Consider the following 23,112-nt stretch of genomic DNA (forward strand, 5'->3'; position numbering starts at 1 on the left):
AAGCAATTAGGGTGAAGATCATTTTCCTTTGTTTCTAAAACACTTTTTGAAGAATGTACAAAGAGAACTTATATGGAAATCTTCATCTCAAAAGTCTCTCTGTAATACATGGCATTTTTCCTTAGGGGAAAGTGATGACTTTGAATAAGGGATATATTTTTAAAAACAGCAAATAAATCTAAAACAGAAGCTGTTTTTTTGCATCTTTGTATTGACAGCGAGTTGTCCATTTCCTTATTTCTCTTCCCTGCTCTGAAAACTCTAGATATCTTAAACCTTAGGCATTGATACTATTAACAATGATACCATAAGTCTTATCAAATAATTGGATGACTTTCCTTTGTCCCTGGCTCAGTCTCTGCTTGTGACGTACACGGTCTCGTGCTCTGTGCTTATATGTAAAGCTTTATTCTGCGTTTTCTTCCCCATCTCTCACGTACCCCATCAGAAGTCTAGATCAGAAGATAGCTCTGTGACTGGCATGGAATAAATGGAAACTTTATAATTATTTAACTACTACATCCAGCAGCTTTGCAAACAGGAATCAAAACCTAGATTTACAACACGTACTATGTGAACATTGTCAAATTCCTTACCTGGTTAACTCTCAAATTATACATATGTGTTTAAGTAAATAAAATTAAGGTAATAACAATTGATTTGTATGGTTTTCTAAGGATTATGTTAAGTAATGTTTACACAATTCTGAGTATTGTGCTTGACACATACTGAGTGATGACTAAGTGATGGTTATCATTATTATAGTTACTCCCATTACCAACACTCCTACTATTTCCTATTGGAATATACAGAGGAGAACATGCAGGCCATTCCTTCCGTGTGGGAAGCATGGGAAGGTAGGAATGCATCTTGATATCTCTAGGAATGAGGGTGCTTTTTGGAAAGAGGCAGCTCTGAAGAGTTGCCCTGGGATCCTCCTATCTGAATGCTGGGAGACAGGGGACCGTTTGGGGAGCATCTAGAATCAGGTGACTTTTTACACCTATGAGGAGAGGGATGGGCAAGGGCATCATGAGGGTCCAAGCATCTAGAGCATGGTGACTGGTGGGGCTCCTGTAGGGGAAGAGGTGCAGAGCAGAGGGTAGAGGGTCTCTCTACAAACTACCATCTCTCTGTATTACTGTTTCCAATTTCACCAAAGATTTGGATATTAGATATTCCAATTTAAATTCCTAAAAAAGGAACAATGACAATAAATGGCAGAAGAGGAGGAAAATTTAACCCCATTTACCCTCTTTTAAATGCCAGCTACAGTTCTCAAACCTGTGTGTGTGTGTATGTGTGTGTGTGTGTGTATATATATATATATATATATATATATATATATATATATATATATATATATATATACCTGATGTCATTAGTGGTCCTACCTAGATGGGTAGACGTTATCTTACTTGTGTTCATACAGATGAGAAAACGGGATCTGAAAGGTTAAGCACTTATCCAGCTCACCAGTCTGGAAAGAGAGTAACTGGCTCCACCTTTGTCCCAAATCCCATCCTATCTGGAGACAGTCCTGCAGACGTCTGAGCACAGGGCTGGCGGAAGCACGTGCACCAATCCGGCTGGATGTTTTGCTGTGCATAGCATCACCAGGGTAGTTCCAGGGTTCCCAGTGATCTTGTCTGCTTTCATGAATGTACAGAGGCATAAATTCTCTTCTCAGATTGGGAAACATTTTGTTCCAGCATGTAGGCTGGGTGGGAGTAGAGCACTGTTGTTACAACCCATATTGTTATAACCTATTTTATGCTGTCCTCTCTGAGATTTGAGGGTTCTTTTTTTATTCCCAATTTTATTTAAAGCTTTGTCTTTCTGGGATGACCTTATGAACCACAGATCTCATTTTAATGGAAGGACTTAAATGAACAGCATTCACCAAATGGCTCTCCCTAGTACACCGCATAGCAAACCAGACAAAGCTTTCATAAAGGAGTCCTGAGAAGTCGGAATTAGTCTGTTTCACAAGATCAGTGTTTTCTCAGATGAGCCAGGAAATGCTTTTTGCAAGTGAAACTTACTGGTATTCCACAGAGGTGAACTGATGAGGACAGAAACAAGAATGCCAAACCCCCTCCCAAGAAAGGCTCTGAAATCTACACATAAGCACTTCTTACCTTGTGTTCAGGCCTTGGCATGAGTCAAGATTTGTATCAGAAGTTAACTGGAATGCTTTTCCCTATAGAGAAACTGTTTTGTTTTGTCTAAATAAATTGAGTTTTAAAACTCAACAAAGATGGTTTCATAAACTAGCCAGGGAATATCAAGGAAATAAAGACTGTTTCTCCACTGGCAGGATAAGAGATCATTTCATAACAGGGCCTATCCAGGAGCATCCTTGATACAGGGTACTAGGTTGACAGGTGTAGAGGAAGAAGAACTAGTGTGAATGCATATGTGTATGATAAATATGTCGATGTGTAAGCATAACAGCTCCACAGAGCAAAGGCTCTTTCAAAGCCCAACACATGTCAGATTTAGAGTCAATGCCATCCCTTATGAACTGAATAATAAGAGGACAATGAGGTATGTTCTCAGATTCAAATTTTCTTCATATATTCCACGAGTAATGCAATCTGGTTAAGATTGAAATAGCTTGCATTAAAATTTCTAGGTCAAATAAGCATATAGTAAAGCTTTATCCCCCTTTCATCCGATGAAACATCACCCTGACACTTTACTTTTGATCAGTGGTTTGCTATTTGTTTCCCAACATGAAAATGGAGTAATCTCTCCAAATGTGGTTTTGTAAACATGTTCAGTTGTGTCTTTTCTCTTTATTTCTGCATCCCATGATTAAATTGGGGGGCCTAGAATAATTCTATAACTCTTTTAAGCTTTAAACTCCAGAAAATATGCATTACAGTCCTGATGTTGTGACACAAAATTTACATCAAATTCATTTCTTCAAATATGTTAGTACATGAATAAAGACGATAGCTACCCAGGGAGGTGGAAATTGCAGCTCAGATTTTTCTCATCTTTTTTCCCAATAAATGATAGTTAAACTTTGTTTTTAATCGTTACTCCCTTTTAGGCTTTCTCATGATTATACATAAGTAAGTAGAAATATATCTTTTGAGAAGTATTTTTGTTGTTGTTGCTATTTTTTGTCAGAAGGTAATCTCAGAAGAAGATGTGGCCTTTTAAAGTTGTCTGTCTTTGGGTTGATTGGGGAGATATTACAGCAGTTTGTTTAGCTACATGAGCACATTTCAGGGGAATACTGATAGGGATTCAAAGCCTTTTTTTTTTTCCTATTAATGATCTTGTTGCATATCTGTCTTCATGAAGCAACAGAACAAGCTTGCTTACAGTATTATTTAAATTAGTCTGCTCTGAAAATGCCAGTAGGAATAATCTTGAATGACCTAAAGACCTAAAGTCATAGCATTTGACAGAACTAGTCTTTATATTTCATTACACACACACATACACATACACATACACACAGCTGACATTCTCTACAGCAAACCTTAGAATTTTAGGTTTGGTAATTTAGAAACATAATCAAATGAGCTTCTCAGGTTTAATCTTTAATATTTATTTTACTGAGCATTCATTGTGTGTAGAGTAGCGGTCTACAGTGGATAACGCTCTCTAAAATGCAACAACATCAGATCATTTCTCAATTAAGCAAAACAGACACAACATCTTCTCATCTCTGCACTGTTTAATGTGTCGACTGCTCACGTTGAGTTTCCTGTGTTCCCAGAGCTACCCGCAGATGGCCATCATCCTGGTGTGCCATTATCTCCAACCCTCTTAACCTGTCTTGTCCATCAACATGGCTTCAGAAACTACTTCCCCCATGAGGACATTCCCCTTACCTGGCAAGCCCCTGCCTCGGTCCACCTTCCACATCCTGGCCATCTCTGACCCTGTTCACACCTCACGTTCCCTCTGAGGCTTTCCACTGACCACCTGGACTAGAATGACCAGCCCTTAGTAATTATGTCCACACCACACATGTTTCAGTTCATTACAAAGGATTCCCTCTTCTTTGGCTGGTGGTATTCTCTGAATGAACATTTAAGTCTTTTATTATTGTTGATCTGTTTTCTATGCCATCCAACTTGAAGTCCACATAAAGTTGTAAATTCCTAAAGAAAGAAAATACCTTAGGCTTCCTAGTGGATTTGGGTCTTTTGTGTGGAGTTAGATCTGAAGGAGTTGTTTTTTTTTTTTTTTAAGATTTTATTTATTTATTTGAGAGAGAGAGAATGAGAGACAGAGACCATGAGAGGGGTGAGGGTCAGAGGGAGAAGCAGACTCCCTGCTGAGCAGGGAGCCCGATGCGGGACTCGATCCTGGGACTCCAGGATCATGACCTGAGCCGAAGGCAGTCGCTTAACCAACTGAGCCACCCAGGCGCCCCTGAAGGAGGAGTTTTAAATCTGGTTCTGTACATGTGTGCTGAAAGACTGAACCAAGATTTAAAAATCAGTAAAAATGTTGGAATTTCTATTCCCTAAAAAGTTTTATTGTAAAAGAAAAGAGGAAATAACAGGCATGGGCATGAACATAGTTAAGTGGTGTTTCTCAGTATAGTGTTTCAAAGTTTTGCTTCTCGTTTTGCTTGTGCTATTCTTTGTCATTTGAGACCAGCCTTACTGAGGTGTAACTGCCCACCTTCCAGATCCCATCCTCCTTTGAGGCTCCAGCTCTTCTGGCTCTTCTCTAAGACAGTGTGATTGTTTTCAGGGGCCTATCCCAGATCAGTCACAGGTCAGAAAGGCTTTTGGGCAAAGAGGAACTTCACACACTGAATGGAGCGGTGCTCCCTGAGTGGTGCCTTTCCCAGAATTTTTTCTTTTTTTTAGAAATTAAAAATAAGCATCTGGTGCCAAAGCTACAAACCATAAATCCAATTTAAGCAAAGGACTTAAAAGTCAAGACTCAGGACTTAAGTGTCCATTCGGAAGTGGGGGGAGGAGGTGGGGAGGAAGATTGGATCTTCAACCAGCAACCCCACTTCGCTTCTTCCTGCCCACTCTGCACCCCAAAAACTTGTCCAAATAATGGAGTTGGTTGAGTGAGCATTCTGTGACTATGCAACTATATTTATGAACTAAAGTAAGAGTTAAAGAGACTTGAAATACAAAAAAATGAAAATTGAATACATAATCTGCAAATTTCCTCCCAGACTTGAGTAGGTCTCACTTCTGTTAAAATATGCCTGGCTTGTCTGCAGCTCCACACCCCACAGTTCATTTTATGATATATCAAAACTTTCTCAATCTTTCAACTGCCATAGATTTCCATCTTCTAAACCTTTGCTCTAACAAGCAAGATCTGTCTGTTTTCCTTTAACAACTTAGGGAGAAATAATTTCCTTTTCTCCCCCCACCTCCTCTCTAGTGCCCACTTTGCCTCAATTCCTAATTGTCCATAATCCAACCCCTCGGGAGAGGAAAGGGATAGAGCTTGCTATACTTCTTCATGTATGCGAGGGGAGGGGAGGGACCATAGTCCTAAACTGGTCCTGTGCCAGTGATGATGGCTTCCATTTTTTAAAATAAAGTTGTCTTTTTCTCATATTTGTTTTTTATCTTTAGATGAATGATTTTTTTTTTTCAACGCAGGCCTGAAATTAGAGCATGAAAAGCAGTAATTCTTCCCCCAGTTCCCTGGACAGACAACCATCTAATCTCTTCTTGAACACTTCAGTGCCAGGGAAGTCGTTACTTTGTGGAAGAATTGATTCTTTCTGTCACTGGACAGCTAAATTTCTCCACCTTTATGGATTAATTTATTCATTTATTAATCATTTGTTTATTGAGCTCCTAGTATATGACAGGCACTCTTCTAGACACGTGGAATATAGCAGTGGTCACAGAGATGACAATCACCACCTTTGTTTAGGCTCAATCTTGGTATCACTCTACTCATGTCTTATTTTTTTCTTCCAAAGCAAGACTAAATAATTCCACTCTCTGTCTTCATGACAGCCCCACAAATATTGGAAAACAACTAAATTCACCTTCTTTGGATTAAACGTTCTCTAATACAGTTTCGCCCGGGGCCCGCCATGTCAGTCATTGTCCTCTAATCTGTCAGTGTCCCCTCACTGTGTGCTTTCAGTGAGTCACTGTGACCTCTGTGTGTTCTGAGTACACGGGGATCCTCGACCAGAGCCGGGCTGAATGGTACGCAGATAGGCGGGAAGCCAGACTCCCGAGGCTTCAATGCCAATTCCATTGTGTGTTATCTTGGGCAAGACACATACCCCTCTGTGCCTCAGCTTGTTCATGTGTAAAGTGAAGATAATAATGCCACCTACCTCAAAAGGTTGCTGTAGGATTAATAAGTCAATATAGATGAGGCACTTAGAGTAGTTCCCAGCCCAAAGTGTGTGCTCAGGAGGTGACCTGCTGTTACTCTTCCTACTGTTACAATTAGTGTTGGCCCTTTCTGTTCGTGCAGCCTCATTATTTCAGGACCCACGTCCTATGTTGGCTTACGGATGCTGGGAATAATGGACAGCAGTCTGCTTTGGCTACAAGTCCCTCTCAGCTCCTAGCAGAGAGCCTGGAATAAAGTAGATGTTCAAGAAATGCCTGCTGAATGAACCAGTTAAATATCTTGGCTTTTGAAAATACACTTAAACAGAACATGGGAAGGATTTCTTCTCTTGTTTTCCAAGGTGAATTGATCCATTCCTGTAGCTATATTGTGGAGTATTAGTGATTGATGTGCCATTAAGGATTCTTTGAAGAAATTGTCATGAAATGCCATTTATTTTAAGCCTTAATAAATAAAAATGGTAAGAGGCACCACTTCCTGATAAATTATGCAGAAGGTTTGGGTTTTCAATATACACAGAACTTGTCACAACTGAATTCTAAATCCAAGGCTAAATTCTGCATCATCTTTTATGGAACTTCCACATTGATTTCCAGGAGTTTTGTTTTGTTTTCTTTTCTTTTCATGACCTTTGGTTTAAATGTTTCTCCTCTCTAGTTGAAAGTGTCCATGTCAACTGTGATGAATAGGTATCTTTCAATGCCTTCTTCCTGCTCCCTACCCTGCTGCTTTAGAGATTCTGGACAGAGTGGCCTTGGTTTACAAAAGATTTTATGACTGTCATCTCCTTCTAGAAGCAGCTGGAAGACAAATGTCTGAAGCAGAAACTTAGAAGGAAGCCGAGCTCAGATAACTACACTTTCCTTAAATGGAAGCAGCTTTACAGGATGTATCAGTACGGCTTTCAACTAACTATTCATACAGCCAGCTCTGCTCCTTGGGTGGAGGTCTCTGTGTAGCTCTAGATGTGAACAGACAAAATGGGATTATACCTGCTTCGAAATCCTATTTCTCAAATATATGAGCCTCAACTCTGGAGAAGCTATTGATCGGTCCTTGCCATGTGCAGTGATTTTCTGAAATTCAGCTACTGTCCTGATTATTTTCTTGGCATAGGACACTCAGGGAAATGCTTCCTGACCCTGAAACAAATATGTGCTAAAAAGTTAAAAACATGGCTTTTCATGCAAAGTTTCCAGTTTATTCCTCGACAATTTCTCTTAAGAAAGCTAATAAAACTATGCATCTACCATAATTCTTGTTTACATGGTTAATGCAATACCATATATTGTTTGCAATATAACTCACTGAAAGCCTTGGATACTTTAATTTCAACAGATGCCCTTGATTCCTTAACATCATACTTTTTGTCATGCTAATACTCAATTTTAGATGATGTAGTAACAGCTGGAGAGCAAATTAATATGACCTGCTGTAGGTCTGATTGGCTGTGAAAATTCCATGAATGAGTCAAATAGTAGTTTTCAGATTCCTTATGTTTAGGAAATCCCATTTCTAGTTTCTGAAAGGAAAAGTGAATCATAGTTTGTAATGATTTAACTGAGTATATTAAATTTAACATATGACACTCTAAGCATTAGACTCCCCCCACATCCTTACTGATTTCCTGTATATTTGTCGCATATTTTTTTTGAGAATAGAGCTGAACGTTCTGACTATAATTTTATATTTTTTATTCCTCCTTGAAACTACATCGATTTGTGCTTCATGTAGTTGAAACTCTGTCAATTGATGCATAAACATTCAGGATTCTTATGTATTCTTAATGAACTGACGCCTTAATCATTATGAAATAATTTGTTTTTATCCACTGTAAGATTCTTTACCCTGAAATCTCTCTTGTCTTGTATTAATATTGATTGATGCTTTTTATCCTTTAGTTTTTATTTTTAATAGCTCCAGTAAGGTATCATTGTCATAAAATTACCTGTACATATTTAAAGTGTATAATTTTATGAGTTTGACATAAAAAAGTACAATCACGCTCAAGATTATGAATATGTCCATCACCCCAAAAGTTCCCTTATGCCACTTGGGTCTCCTAACCTCCTGCCCTTCCCTGCCTTTCACCAATCTCCGAAGTCACAGACCCTGTTTTTGTCATTTTATATTTGTTTAAATTTTATAGAGTATTGTATGAATGGAAACATGTGACTTTTATTCAGCACAATTATTTTGGAATCCATCCATTTTTTTGCATTTATCAATAGTTAATTCCCTGTTTTTAGCTGAGTAGTATTCCACTGTATGCTATAGGAACAGTTTGTTTATCCATTCATCTGTCAAATAGACATTTGGGTTGTTTCCTGTTTGCGGCTATTACAAATAATTTCAAATAACCGCTCACATACAGGGTGTGTATGGACATATTCTTTCAGCTCTATTGGGTAAATATCTAAGAGTAGAATGGCTGGATTATGTTGGCAGGTTTATGCTGAACATTTTAAGAATCTGCAAACAGCTTTCCAAAGTGGTTGGAGCACTTTCTATTCCTCCCATTAGTGTATGTGAATTCCAGTTTATCCACATCTTTGCCAAAAATTGGTCTGGTATTCTTTTTAATTTTAATCTTCTAATATGTGTAACTCTAACCCATTATGGTTTTAATTTTCATTTCCCCAATGACTAGTGATGTTCATCTTTTTGTGAACATCTTTCTCATCCACAAATATTCTCTGATAAAATGCTCTATAGTTCTGTGCATTTGTTTTATTGGAATCTTTGTTTTCTTATTATTGAGTTTTAAGTCTTTATGTATTAGTGGATACAAGCCTTTATTCAGGTATAAAGTATACAAATATTTTCACCCTGCTTATAACTTGTATTTAAGTCTTTTAACAGTTTATTTTGAAGAGGAGAAATTTTTGAATTTTTATGCAGTTCACTTTATCAAAGTTTTCTTCAATGGATCATGCTTTTGGTGTCATATCTAAGACCAGAACAGGGTATATCATTCAAGGAGCTCAGGGCAAAATGAAAATGCAGGGCCTATGGTTAAAAAATTATTAATAATTTCAACATGGTATCAACAGAACATTAAACTAAATGTGGGGCTTCCTAATAGCATATATGGTTTATATTCAAGTACATATAGCATAGTTCCATTTCTCCTCTCTTGTTGTCATATGTTTCACTTGTACACATTATAAATCTCACATTGCACTATTATTTTTGGCCTAAACAGTCAATTATCTTTTAAAGAGTTATAAATAACAAAAAATGTATGTATTGACTGGTGTGCTTACCTTCGTCAGTGCTCCTTATTCCTTAGATTAGATCCTTGTTTCTATCTGGTATCATTTTCTTTGTCCCTGAAGGCCTTCTCTCAACATTTTTTGTAATGAAATTCATCTGATGATACATTCTTTTTTTTATGGATGTCTAAAACCATCTTTATTTTACCTTTGTTTTCGAAAGATATGTTCACTGTTTTGGAATTTTAGGATATTTTTTCTTTCAATGCATCAAAGATGTTTCTCCATTGTCTTCTTGCTTGAATTGTTACAAACAAAGTATCTGCTGTCTTTCTTGTCTTTATTCTTCTGCATGTAATGTGTTTTTCCTGACTCTGGGGGAAAAAGAGATTGTCTCTTTATCACTGGTTTTGAGCACTTTCAATAAGACGTGCCTTGATGTATTTTGTCATTTTTCCTGTCTTTAGAGTTTGTTAAGCTCTTTGGATATTTGGTTTTTTACTTTTAACAATTTGGAAGTTTTTCAGCCATTGTTTCTTCAATTTTCCTTCTTGTCCTCTTGATACTCTCTTCTGGAGACTCCAATTAAACATGCATTTTGTTGCTTCAAGTTATGACACAGCTGACTGAGGCTCTGTTTAATTATTTTTTCTCTGTGGGCTTCATTTGGAACAATTTCTATTGCTATGTCTTCAAGTTCATCCTTTGCATTTCTGCAATTCCTAATCTGAAATTAATCTCATCCAATGGTTTTTTTGTTGTTGTTGTTGTTTTCATTTTACAATGTTTGTGTTTTTCATCTATTGAAGTTCATTTTGGGTCATTTTTATGTCTTCTATGTCTCTACTTAACTTTTTGAATTATGGAATACAGTTATAATGACTGCATGCCCTTGTCTAATATTCTAACAGCTGAGGAAGTTCTAGGTCAGTTTGACTTATTGATTCTTCCCCTTGTTACAGGTGAAATATCCGTGCTTCTTTGCATGCCTGGTAATTTTTTATTGGATTCCAAATATTTTGAATTTTACTTTGTTGGGAGCTCAAAATTTTTGTATTCCCATAAATATTCTTGAGATTATTCTGGGATGCACTTAATTTCCTTTGAAATTCTTGCTTTTAGAATTTTTTTTCTTATTTATTTATTTGCTTCTCTTATTTCTTTGCTTTTAAAATTGTTTAGGTGAGACTGAAGCAGTGCTCAGTCTAGGGCTAATTTTTCTCCACTATTGAGGCAGACCCTATTTGTACTCTGCTCAATGCCCCATGAATTATGAATTTTTGCAGTCTGACTGGTGGGAATAGGCAGTATTTCCAGTTCTGTGTGTTTTTGTGGCAATGTTGCCTCAAATCCTCTCAGATGGTTTTCCTCAGCCTGGGATAGTTTCCTTACATAAATTGCAGATTGGTACAGAGCTGAATTCTCACGTAAACCTGCAGATCTTGGAAGTTGTCTCTTTCAGCAGCTCTCTGTTCTCCAGTACTCTAGATACCATCTACCTTGGTCTCCCTAGACTCTCAGCTTAATCTTCTCAATTTAGAAAGTCCACTGGGCTCTCCTCCCTTCCCCATGCCTTGGAACCTCTCTCAGGAAATAGGACTCACCTCATTTCTTTCCCATCACTCAGGGACTACTGTTTTTCATTTCCTGATGTCCAGTATCTTGCAAAATTCAGTATGTCAGTTCTTTATTGTTTCATGTGAAAGGGTACTTCTGGTCCCTGTTACTCTATCTTGGTCAGATGTTGAAGTCACTTTTTAAAGAAAGTCTTCACAATTATTAAGCTCTCTCAGATTATGGCATATGGTACATATAACATTCACATTCTTTTTCAGTCATATTTCCAGCATCGAAATTTGTTCATTATGATAGTATTTGACTATAAGATACTAGCAAATGTTAATAGTATTCTTGGGCCTTTGCTCCTCAAGCCATTCAGTTACATTTGATTAGCCTCAAACTTTATGAAGAACACAGTGAGAGGCATGATTAATATTTATACTATGCAATTACACTTTATCTTATAATAAGTATAAAATGGCTTTTTGGTTGAGCAGCATGAAGTGAAAGGATTATCAAAATTAAAGAATGTGATTTTGTCCACTTAAATGGCAAAGTAAAGCCTTTTTTCCCCCACTTTTTGCCATTTGGTGTGTGTGTGTGTGTGTCTTTATTGTGAAAAAAGTATCATAGGTTCAATTTCCAACTTGTGAGTATTTCAAGATGGTACAGGTTCCCTTCAGAATTCCAAAAGAGGTTTGTAGCAGTTATTGCCAATAGTAGTTTTCTTAATTAAAAAATCCTGTAATTAAAAAATAGAAAAAAGTTTATCATTGAACATTTGGAGACTAGTTGGATAAACATGGAATATTCTGATAATTTAACTAGAAAGTACTTATTGCAAACCTATTGCTAAGATTTTGAACACTCCTTTAAGATACTTATCTGAAAACAGCATTAGGAACACAAGTACCAAAATGTATATTTAGAGTTAAAAAAAAATAAATGTCATTTAGATAGCAACTAAACTGAAGGATCTCAGAGTCCACTCTTCCAATGACAATAGCATTTGAAAATTTAAGTAAAATGCTTAGTTATTTACTCAGCAATATAGGAAATATTATGCTCTCAGTCAGCTAGCAGCATGGTTGTTCCTGATACTTAGGCTAATGTAAAGGAGTTGGTATAAAATATCCTCAAAGTAGTTTCTTTTAGTATTTGATGTATTTGATGAAGAATCTGAACATGAATAATGTGTTCATATAAGTACTTCATAAGTACTGCAGATGCCACACAGAATGATACATCAGCACACTGAACGAGACAGAGCATACTGCTTCTTTGCATATGCATGTATGTGTTCTGGCCAGGAGGAAATGAGGTCATTCATAAATTAGGAATCCATGACAGAATATATTATCAACAAAGCTTTCTCTAGATGTAATAATAATAACGATTGACTTGAATCCCAAATGTTGTCACTGAAGGACACATATTTTTCTTTTAGAGAGAGAAGACAGAGAGCATGCAAGTGAGGGGCAGAAGGAGAGGGAGAGAGAGTCCTAAGCAGGCCCCACACCCAGTGCAGAGCCCGATGTGGGGCTCAATTTCACAACCCTGAGATCACGACCTAAGCCAAAATCAAGAGTCAGATGCCCACCTGACTGAGCCACCCAGGCACCCCACATGCTTTTCTTTTTTAAATACGCACAAGAATTTTTTATATTGTCTTTTGCAATTATATAATTAACATTTATACTTTATTTTTTAAATATATAATTACAATTTAGAAGGAATAAGTTAGCAAACCAGAAAACACAATGTTTAATAATTATTCATCTTTGTAAGTGATGAAAAAGTAAAGGGAAATAGTAGATCCAACATTTTTAGATTTTATTGTCCATTGCTGAATTATATTGGGGCCATAGGAGGACCAATGTATCTCTAATATGTTAGAATCTTGCAATTAGAGAACCTTGTTGGAAAATAGTATTGGAAGAGGGTGTTTTTAACTGAGCTCTGAAGATGTGCTTCCTTTTGGAGCTTGTAGACACTGGAGATTCACAAAGTTAGTGAGAGTTCAACCCTGCATTAGGAATCCCAAGAACCACTCTTAGGTCTGTCTGTTCCTTGGAGTTGAGGGTCAAATTTTAAGCAGGATATTATGGCATGCCTTCCTTCAGTCATCTTCTCAAATATTTTCCCCAAGAAGAGGCTCTACTCACTGTTGTTTCATTAATATACTTCATTAAGAGGGATTTTTTTTTGGCCAAAATAGTTTTAGAAAACAATTGTTTTTTAATTATTTGTGTTTCCATTTCAAAACCCACATTTATCTTTATCTCAAGCCTACTCTGCTCCTCCAATTCTTAAATAAGATTAAAAAAAAATCCATCTTGCCTTGAATGTCACTTAGGGCTTATATATATAGATTCTTTTAAAGACAAACAAAATGAATTCAGTCATTAGGTATTTGTGTGTGATATCTGCTCTGTGCAAAGCATAGTGATAGACTACTTTGAATAACATATGATGCAAATTATCAAGGGATTTATAATGTATTTGCAGGGCAGGAAGACACAAAAACCCAATAGTTTCAGACATGACTAACTGGCATAAAATCATATTATACATTCTCCCTTACTCCTCTCAGTAGATAGCAAGCTCTTTGAGGGCAAGAACTGTTTTTTTATGCGAGTTCTATCTCTAGTCCCTACAAGCATAAGATTCTGGTAGGCAGAGTTGGAGAGCCTATTCTAGGCTGTAGAATCAACAGTTAAAATTTAGCAGACATAGTAATGCATTGGATTGGAATGGTGGATTGAGGGACCATTCTGAAATAGCTGAAACAAAGTTTCTAGCGTGATGTGCCCTTGAGGTAGCATGGGGGCAATTTCCAGAGGACATCGAATGCAATCCTAAGGATGGCATTAACAGAAAGTTATAGCAGGTTTTCACATAACTTTAGTTTATTCATAATTTTCCTAGTGTCCCCACCCCACCCTTTTCCTCAGCCCTTTGGAAGAGCTTCTGATATGGTTTATTTTTATGGCTGAATTATATGATAATTTATGGCTTTGGGTAAATTATTCACAATGCTATTTTCTGCTACTAGGAGTGCCAAAATCTAATTAGATCTGCCACACAAAAAAAAAAGTCTATTCCAAAGGTTGCTTTTTACGCTATAAAAAACATGTGATTTTTCCATAGCTAATAGAGGAGTGACATTTAAGAACCTGCACTGATAACCAATAAGTACTGAGACTTATGTATAGACAAACATGGTATATGTGTGATGTATATACATTTTTTATATTTGCTATATAAAAACACGTGCCATATTGTGCATTTTTCAATTTAAATAATGATTAAAAATATATCCATCATTCTAAGAATTATCCCGATTTCTCTTTTGTCAGTCTGCACATTGCATGGAAACAATTTGTGACAGTGATTGATTTAAATGAACCCACTTCTGAGAGAGTGATTGTTTTAATTAAAAATGTTGGGTATTTTTTTTCTTGTATCTGAAGGCAGTTGAGCTGATTTGCATTTCTTTCAGTTTTGAGGGTTGAGGCTAATATATTATGAAACACTTTTTTTCTTGAAACACATTCACGTTAGCTTTCATTATTTCTACTTTAATTAATGTCAGAGAGCATACTTAGTACAGAATTTCAGACAAAGAGTATCCTCAAAACATTTTTAGTAAAATGTGTAAGCAAAATGTGTTAAACAGTAAGCATAACAAAAGAGAAAATAGAAGGAAAAAGGATAATTAAGACAAAGTTTTCATATTTTCTTAAGCAGAGTAAATATTCTGAATGCACAAGTATTTTAGGAAAGAATAAAGGACTCTAACAGTTTTGTGAGTTGAAAACTATTTTTGCATTTTTTTATATGGCTAGCTAAAATGTAGGTGAGGGATTTCAGATATTTATTTTCCTTCAGTTATTAATTAAGAGTCAAGGTCGTATGGGTTTCAGATATATCAGTACAAAAACAGAAAATCCTTGTTCTCGTAGGGCTTATATTTAACATTGGCTTATATTTAACATTCACTAGAAGAATGTCACCAAACACTCTTATCCTATTAGTTTAATGAAAAAAAAATGAACATGTACCTCAGTATAAGCTTGTTTCACACATGTAATATTTTCACTGTTTAATATCTCAAGGCATACTATTCATTTGGGGTGATGTTCTGTTTTTATCATAGTAGATGTCCTAACATTTTCAAACACTTTTGGCTGACTTCATGTTAGATCTGAATAGGCAGGTCATCATTGCTTTTGTTATTTATTTGTGTACTTGTTTTTAGCCACATAACCCATGTGGAGGATTGGTCACCTTTGCTATTTTCTTGGTGTTAGATTTTTTTCTTTTAGTATTACCATTAATCCATACTATCTCTGTTGGATTTTTTTTCCCTAAAATATCTCAACTTTAGTTAAACTAGATAATATAACTTATACATCTTCTTACCCTAGAAGGTATAAACTTCAGCATATTGCAAAGCATTCATTGGGAACAATGACTGGCAGCCAGGGTCATGGTGCCAGACCCTCAGAATTATAGGATGCCCCAACCTGCCTCAGGTTCTTCAAGGACCTCATGCGACATGTAACCCTGAAGACTCTGAAGTCAATTCATGTTAACTATTAGCAAAGCTTAATTTCTTTTTTCATTTTTGGAGGTGATGATCAAACAGGAAGTTCTAATACTGGGTCTTCATGTGCTGCAATCCATTACCTTACCCTCCTTTTTGGGGAGAGACAGCCCACTTTGGATGCTCTTTTTTGAGAGACTTGTGCTTCCATTGCAGCTGCCCAGACTGGGTCCTGTCCATTCTGGCAGTCATGTGAGATATTTTGGGGCCCTTTTGTCAGTGTTTCTCTCACAGAGTCATGAAATAATACATGTAAGTGAGCTGTTCAGCACCTATTAGGCTGAAGTTGAGACTTGCTGCAGAGTGAGAACATGGAGGGTTTGTTCTCCTCTACACAGTAGATCTAGAAACTTAGTCATACCATTGCCTGACCACATATAACTGAGTTGGTTGTTTTCTCAGGAAAATTGTTTCATTTTCTTTTGTTTTGTGTTTGTTATGATTATTTGGCTTTGTACTTGTGGGCTTTGAGGAAAGGTTTTGTTTTCCAGAGTGACCTCAAGCTATAAATGGCCACATTGCACAATGGCCAGTTTTATAAGTGAGGATCATAGTGAAGGTTTTGTGGACATGTGACTAAGCACAAAGAGAAACTAATACGTGGAATCCTTGAAAATTTGGCGCAACCAGTTAATCTACAATAGTAATATGTATTTATGTTATTTGCATATATGTATGCACTATGAATTGCAAGTATGTATGAAATGTTATCTTTATACATCCTTTGTCAAAAGGCATTAATATTAAATCTGCATTTTCATTATAAAATTATAGGAAAGTTTTTAAATAATAAAATGTTGAAAAATACATATTCCAGTAACCAGCAAAATATATTTACATTTCATATTTTGTTGTACACTTTCCCATATTTCCGCCCATGTATAATATTTTTTAAATAGTCATGATCATGTTATATACACATATGTCATTACACAAAAGTTTATAAACCCGAGGATTTATTTTTAAGTTAGAAGTCTAGAAAGTACAATTACCTGGTCAAAAGTTTTGGATATTTTTTAGGCTTTATTGCCATCTTGGATTTCATGTTGTTGTTCCGAGTTTCACTCTCATTAGCAATATGTGAAAGTACTAGATAAATTGCACTCTAACCCAGTCAGCATTCATTCAAGAAACATATATCGCCCAGCTCCTATTTATCTAGACCCTGGAGATGTAATGGTGAGCAGTATCGTACATTTCGATTTTCTTCATGGAATTTACAGTACAGTTTGGAGACAGATGTCAATCACATAATTGCACAAATAAATGTGAAATTCAAATCATGAATTATAAAGCAAAATACTAATACTCGTTAACCTCCATGGTGGGTACAGAGATGTAGGTTGTATTATTTCCTGTAACTTTTAATGTATTAAAAACATTTCAAAATGAAAGAATTTTGATGTTTTAAAAATGAGCAATGCCTATGAAGAATGCTGCCATAAAAGTGTTCAGAGGAGGAATCTGAACTCATCTGAGGTGTCAGGGAAGTGCCCCAGAGGAAGAGTTGATGGAGCTGAACTTAAGAAGGAGGAGGTGGAGTTAAGTATGCAAAGATGTATGCATGTGGGTGTGTGCGCACAGATGGGCAAGGAGGCATCTTTATGCAGGTGAGCATGTTTGAGACAGGGAAGATTAAGGGGACATGATAAATGTGAGAGATTATGGGATATTTTCAGGCAGCTCCCAGTGACCCAGGCTGGGCTACGTGCAGGGGATGGCTCGGAGCAGTAGCAAACCAGGCTCGGCAGGAGAGATGGGGCCCCGCTGCTGCAGGGCGTGCGAATAGTCCACGGCCTGTTTCCACATCTGCTGGATTGGAACGGGCACACTGCAGGTGGGATGACCACCTAGGAGAGGCCAAGAGGCGCTGAAGTGCTGCTGGCGGTGAAAATAGTACGGAGGGGAAATAAGGGAGATTGTGAAGGCAGCATCTGCAGGAACCTGGCAACTGTTTAGGTGGAATGACAAAGGCAAACGCGGTGTTGATCTGAGCCTCTGAGACAGTTCACATGAGTCATGGAGTCAGGGGTACAAGTACCTTCTGGCTGGAGTTGGTGGAGGAGGGCGAATGACACTAGACCAGTTTAAGCCTACAATATTAGATCTGCAACCTCGGTGAGGATTGCACGGATGGAGATTTATTGGAAATGTGGCCAATGGCAAAGTGGGCAGATCATAGGAGAGATTTTCAAGCACTTTGATTCTAATTTCATGTTATTGTTTTAAATCACAGATTCAGGTCCAAGTATGCAGGATTTGGGTTTAGATACACCATGGTTAATCTTTAAAAACCTAGTTGAAAAGAAAAGATAAACAAAATTGATTTGCATTTTATTTTAGGTTTTTTAAAGCTTCAGGTCAATTGTTCAACTTCCAGAGGCCACATAGTTTAGTGGTCATGGGGGCAGGATCGTGTTCAAACCCCAGCTGGGCACTTGTCAGTATTGTGTTCCTTGTCAATGACTCCATCACTCTGTCTCCACTTCCTCATCTTCAAAGTGGGCTTCCCGTTAAGTAAGTCGTGAGGAGTTCAATGAGTCAATCCTGCGATGTACTAAGAATAGTGCCTGGCACCTGAGAAGAGCACAATGCTATTATGGTTTCTAAAGAGACAACATCAAATAATGTGAAACTAGATACATAGTTACCAATGTTTCTTTGAAATTTAGTGAGAACTGAAAAACACAGTTTCGTATTTTGCTTATACTTCCTTATCAGAAATCAGGTGTGGTCAGGAAGAGCTCACTTAGCCTTATGTCCTCCAGTTTCATCCATGCTGTCACAAATGACACAATTTCCCTCTTTTTTAAAGCTGAATAATATTCTGTTGTGTATAGATACCTCATTTTCTTTATCCATTCACTCACTGATGGACCCTTAGGTTGTTTCCATATCTTGGCTAATGTGAATAATGCAGTAGTGAATATGGGAGTGCAGATATCTCTTCAAGACCCTGATTTCATTTCCTTTGGCTGTGTACCCAGAAGTGGGATTCTTGGATCAACTGGATTTGGTCGTTCAATTTTTAATTTTTTGAGGAAACCCCATACTATTTTCCACAGTGGCTGTACCAAGTGCATTCCCACCAACGGAGTACGAGGATTCCCCTTTCTCCACATCCTTATCAATACTTGTTATCCCTTGTCTTTTTGATCATAGAAAAAGCAAAACAAAAAAAGTGTTCTTTTTGTTTAAGTGTAAGGGAGTTTGTGGGGGTTGGATGTCTTGTACTGCCTCGCCTGACCTACTTAATTCAAGTCCAGAAGATGTAGTAAGCTAAAATGTAGAATTTAAAAGTAAGTCATTCAGAACATGAAGGTTTTACAGAAGAATTGTCAATCTCTGAAATCCTCTGTATGTCCTCATGACAATTAAGAACCCACCTTTTTACCTTTGTTCTCTTCTTTTCCATGTCACTTATTTTCAGTGAAGAGCATAAATAAATTACAGCATAGAAAAGAAAAGGAACCCTGGATACTTAGAGAGTCAGTAGCCCAGTCAAATTTTACTGAGTGATGGGCAGACTAAGGTGCGAGAATAATTTTTCCACTAATGCACATCTTAGAATTGTGTGACTTTTAAAGGTATATACTACAGAATAAAGAACATATGTCACACAATTCCAATAATCACTTAGATTTTTTTTTAATCCTAGCCTTTTAGAAGCATCTACATTCTATTATATTTAGTCACACTGATGTGACGCTGTGGTGTTCATGCATTATTCCCCAGATTTTTTCCATTCTCATAGAATCTTTGAAGAAAATCTGTGTACCATAAAGTCATTTTTCAAATTATTAGTTATATCATATGTACATAACAATAGATATTGACATTCTCTTTAATTTCTTGAGCATTAAACAAAAGGCTAAGGGTATTCTGGTTTGGAACAGCCTTTTTTTGGCATGTGTATTTTTTGTGTGTGTTCACCAGTTGGCAAATCCACAAATTTTCTGTCAATTACAAGATGGTAGGCTTCATCGTTCTGTACCATTCTACTGTTTTGATAGCATGATCTGATCGCATTTGTATGTCCCATTCAGCAGCTGTGGAGAGGTGCCAGTTGCCCTGGCGAGGACTATGTTGTCCAACATCAAATCTAGTCATGAGATGGGGATGGCCTTTGAAAAGCCACATGTAAATATTTATTTTCAAAGGTACAACTGGCCCTTTGTAAAGCCTGGGTCACTTTAGTGGTTATCTTTTCAATGGATCATCAAATGAGAAGTCTGTTACCATATAACTTCCCCTTTTGTTTTAATAAGCTTCCACTGTCCTCTATCCGTGGCCCTTTTGGTTAAGAATCAAAACCATGTTAAATAATTTCATTTTCCTTTTTAGTTATAAATTAGTTTAATATGTCTAATTTGTCTGGATTATGGCCACACAGCTGACCTCACATAGGTTTGTTGTGCCTTACCCTGAGCTCAGAAATCAACTTTCCCATTTTTCTATGGGTCATGCATAAGTACCAGATGCTTCCATGCCAGTTAGGGTGACCCCTTTACACATCAAAGAAACCTTCCCCATAACGGGTTTTTTCCTAAGAATGCATATCAAAATGTTAGTTTGATTTTTTTTAAAAAAATACAGTTTTTTCACCTTTTGGGATTACTTGTCAAATTAAGTAAAAAGAAAAATCCATGAAAAAGCCTTTAATAAGGTTTCTTAGAGCCAGAAGTTTGCCAAACTCTTGTATGGCCGTCCTGAATGATATTAAACTAATTAGTTTAGGATTTAACTAATAATTAAACTAATAGATTCAGTAGCTTAATTGTTTTAATTAATCATTTAAATCCACACATTAGTTTTATAAAATGACCCGTTTTCTGCAGCGGACAAATGCAGCTTCTGACCTTCTATGATTAGTATGTGCCAGGTTTGATAAATACAGAGGAATCTGGGAGACACAGAATCAAAGGTCAAGGTACTACTTCTATCAAATGCCCTCTTCTGAAAAAGAAAAGAAAAGAATCAGAAAAAAGAAATAAGAAACTCTATTGTGACACGTTGTGAGGCTTATGATAACTATGTTTGCCTTTCAGATCCCCAGCTCAAGGGTATAGTGACCAGGTTATATTGCAGGCAAGGCTACTACTTGCAAATGCACCCCGATGGAGCTCTCGATGGAACCAAGGATGACAGCACTAATTCTAGTAAGTGACAACCCAGGCCACCCGTTAACACCGTTGGTAGACGATACGCTGCTACATAAATGATTTTTTGAACTACATTTACAAATATTTGTTACGTTAGTTTGTTGGTTCATTTTTACAAATGTTACACGCTAGGATGCCATTCACGATTTTACTTGGACCACATGGATGAAAACATGAACAGAGTAACACAAGAAGCCTGCCATTTTAAGATAATTAGTTTCTCTCTCTCTCTCTCTCTCTCTACACTAGTGCATTCGGATGTAAGATGAATCCATGTTTACCTTGGGAATATTTTCATCAGGCCTTTAGCTTTTTAATGATAACTGTGGAAATTCAAGAGCTATAAGGATTAGTTGTTTCAAAGAATAGAAATGTAATTTTTCAAATTTGCATTCAACAAGAAAAGATAGTATCTCTTTTATAGAGAGGACATGAAGGCTCTGTGCCTTTAAATACATTGTACAAAATGTTTTACTACTTTACAGAATTGGGTCTGTAATGATTTGCCTTTAATTGAAAAGCCACTGACCCTCCACTGTATCAGTGTCTGTCTTCATTTTACTGTTTTTTAATATATTAACTTTTCTTTGTATTTTCATTCTGATGTCCCTCCTTATTCAATTGTCTGTGTTTTCTTTCCCATTTTCTGTTTATACTGGCATTGGATTCCTTTTAATTTAGCATATCAGTTCTAAAATAGACACTTTCTCCTGTGCAGGAGAATTAATGAAAAGCAAAAACTGATTTTATTGGAAATATTTTTCACATATTACTAGTGGATCAGGAATGGATATGAATCGTTTCATCCATTTAGCATTTACCCTTTATATATAGAGCACCATACCATGAAAAGAAGAGAGGATTTGAATACATAAGACCAAATTATAGGCACTTTCTGTTTTCAATTCTAGTAATCAAATTTTCAATAGCACAGAGAATAGCTAATAACATAAAGTAGACTGCTTTTCATTTGGTGTCGCTATGTGAAATGTCAATATTTTTCCAGCCATTGTGTTTACTTTTTAGACTTTGGACCTTGCTTCATTTTAAATTTTTCTTTCAACTTTAAATTTTTTTCTGTTTGTCTGCGTTTTCCTCTCTTTCAATTTCTAATCTTTTTCTCTCTTTGTGTCTACTTTGTTGCCCTTTTGTCCTTTTAAACTTTTCCCTATCATATTTGTTCATTGATTTTTTTGTCATCATTTCCTTCTTCTATTTAGAGAAAGAGAAGGTAAAGCAATTCAAACACAAGGAAGAAAGAGAAGTTATTTTTACTCATAAGACTGATTGTCAGCCATTGTTTAGTTGTTGGGGTTTTGCTATCAGGTTGAACTTTTTAAAAGTATAAGGACTTGACCATCTTTGATCTGTAAAAATGTCAGTTTCTTCTGGTTCAAGCTAATACATGTGTGTCTGCTCATTTTCTGCTATCTTTAACTCCTTACCCATTCTTTGACAAAAGGCATTCTCTTTTTCTTATGTCTTATACTTGTGGGGGTCAAGGACTCTCGAGATTCAAAAGTTCTGATGTCTTCAATGTTCTCCGATTTCCTTCAGCCAAAGTCCAGGGGAGCGTGAGGACTAGTTTTCCATAACTGATCACTGCAAGAATTAGGACATTCTGATTTAGAGGTTGAAGCCATCCCTTATGACAAAGTTTTCAAGAAAGGAAATAAACCATAGCTATATGAAAATGCTGCTTAGTTGGACTTCTTAGAAAAATAATTTCTTTCAAAGGTTTTATGCACTTTTTCCTACCTCCTTCTTTGGTTTTTGTAATGCCAAACAAGTTGGTTGTTTTTAATGATGGAAATCAATACTGAATTAAGAAGTGTTAGGTAGACACTGTCTTTTACATCATATTGCTTCAGAACTCAATAAGCAGCACAATATTTTCTAAACTGTGAAAGTGCAGAGGTAGACATTATATGCATACACACGTAATTATATCTGGTTATCTGAACCATATTCAACACTACACTGGAAAGCTGAGATGCTGAAAGAGACACAAACCTTCTGTTCTCTAAATGTGTGAGGTTTCTTTTCTCCTGCTGTGTGCAACCGTATTAGAAGGAACAAGAATCTTGGGGCAACACTTGGAATCCTCTCTAATCCCCCTAAATGCTAGTGAGGAATGAAGAGGGAACAGGAGCTCCTGTGTCCAAGCAAACCAGAACCAAGTCATAGCGCCTGAACTCAAGGGGCACTATGTGCCTCAGCTGCTTTTCTTACAAGT

General features: G+C 36.7%; 1 protein-coding gene across 3 annotated transcripts in view; it reads left to right on the forward strand.

The window, feature by feature from the left end:
- FGF14 (fibroblast growth factor 14) overlaps positions 1-23,112 on the forward strand; it is a 596,870-nt gene that overhangs the window by 455,654 nt on the left and 118,104 nt on the right. For 2 of the 3 annotated variants that reach the window (XM_021695973.1, XM_021695970.1), the window contains exon 2: positions 20,763-20,873. The exons of the other annotated variant lie outside the window; for it this stretch is intronic. In XM_021695973.1, coding sequence (XP_021551648.1) covers positions 20,763-20,873 — 111 coding nt within the window. The remainder of the gene's footprint in view (positions 1-20,762; positions 20,874-23,112) is intronic. 3 annotated transcript variants of the gene reach the window in all.

This window comes from Neomonachus schauinslandi, chromosome 3, assembly GCF_002201575.2.
Source record: "Neomonachus schauinslandi chromosome 3, ASM220157v2, whole genome shotgun sequence".
NCBI classification, from domain to species: domain Eukaryota; kingdom Metazoa; phylum Chordata; class Mammalia; order Carnivora; family Phocidae; genus Neomonachus; species Neomonachus schauinslandi.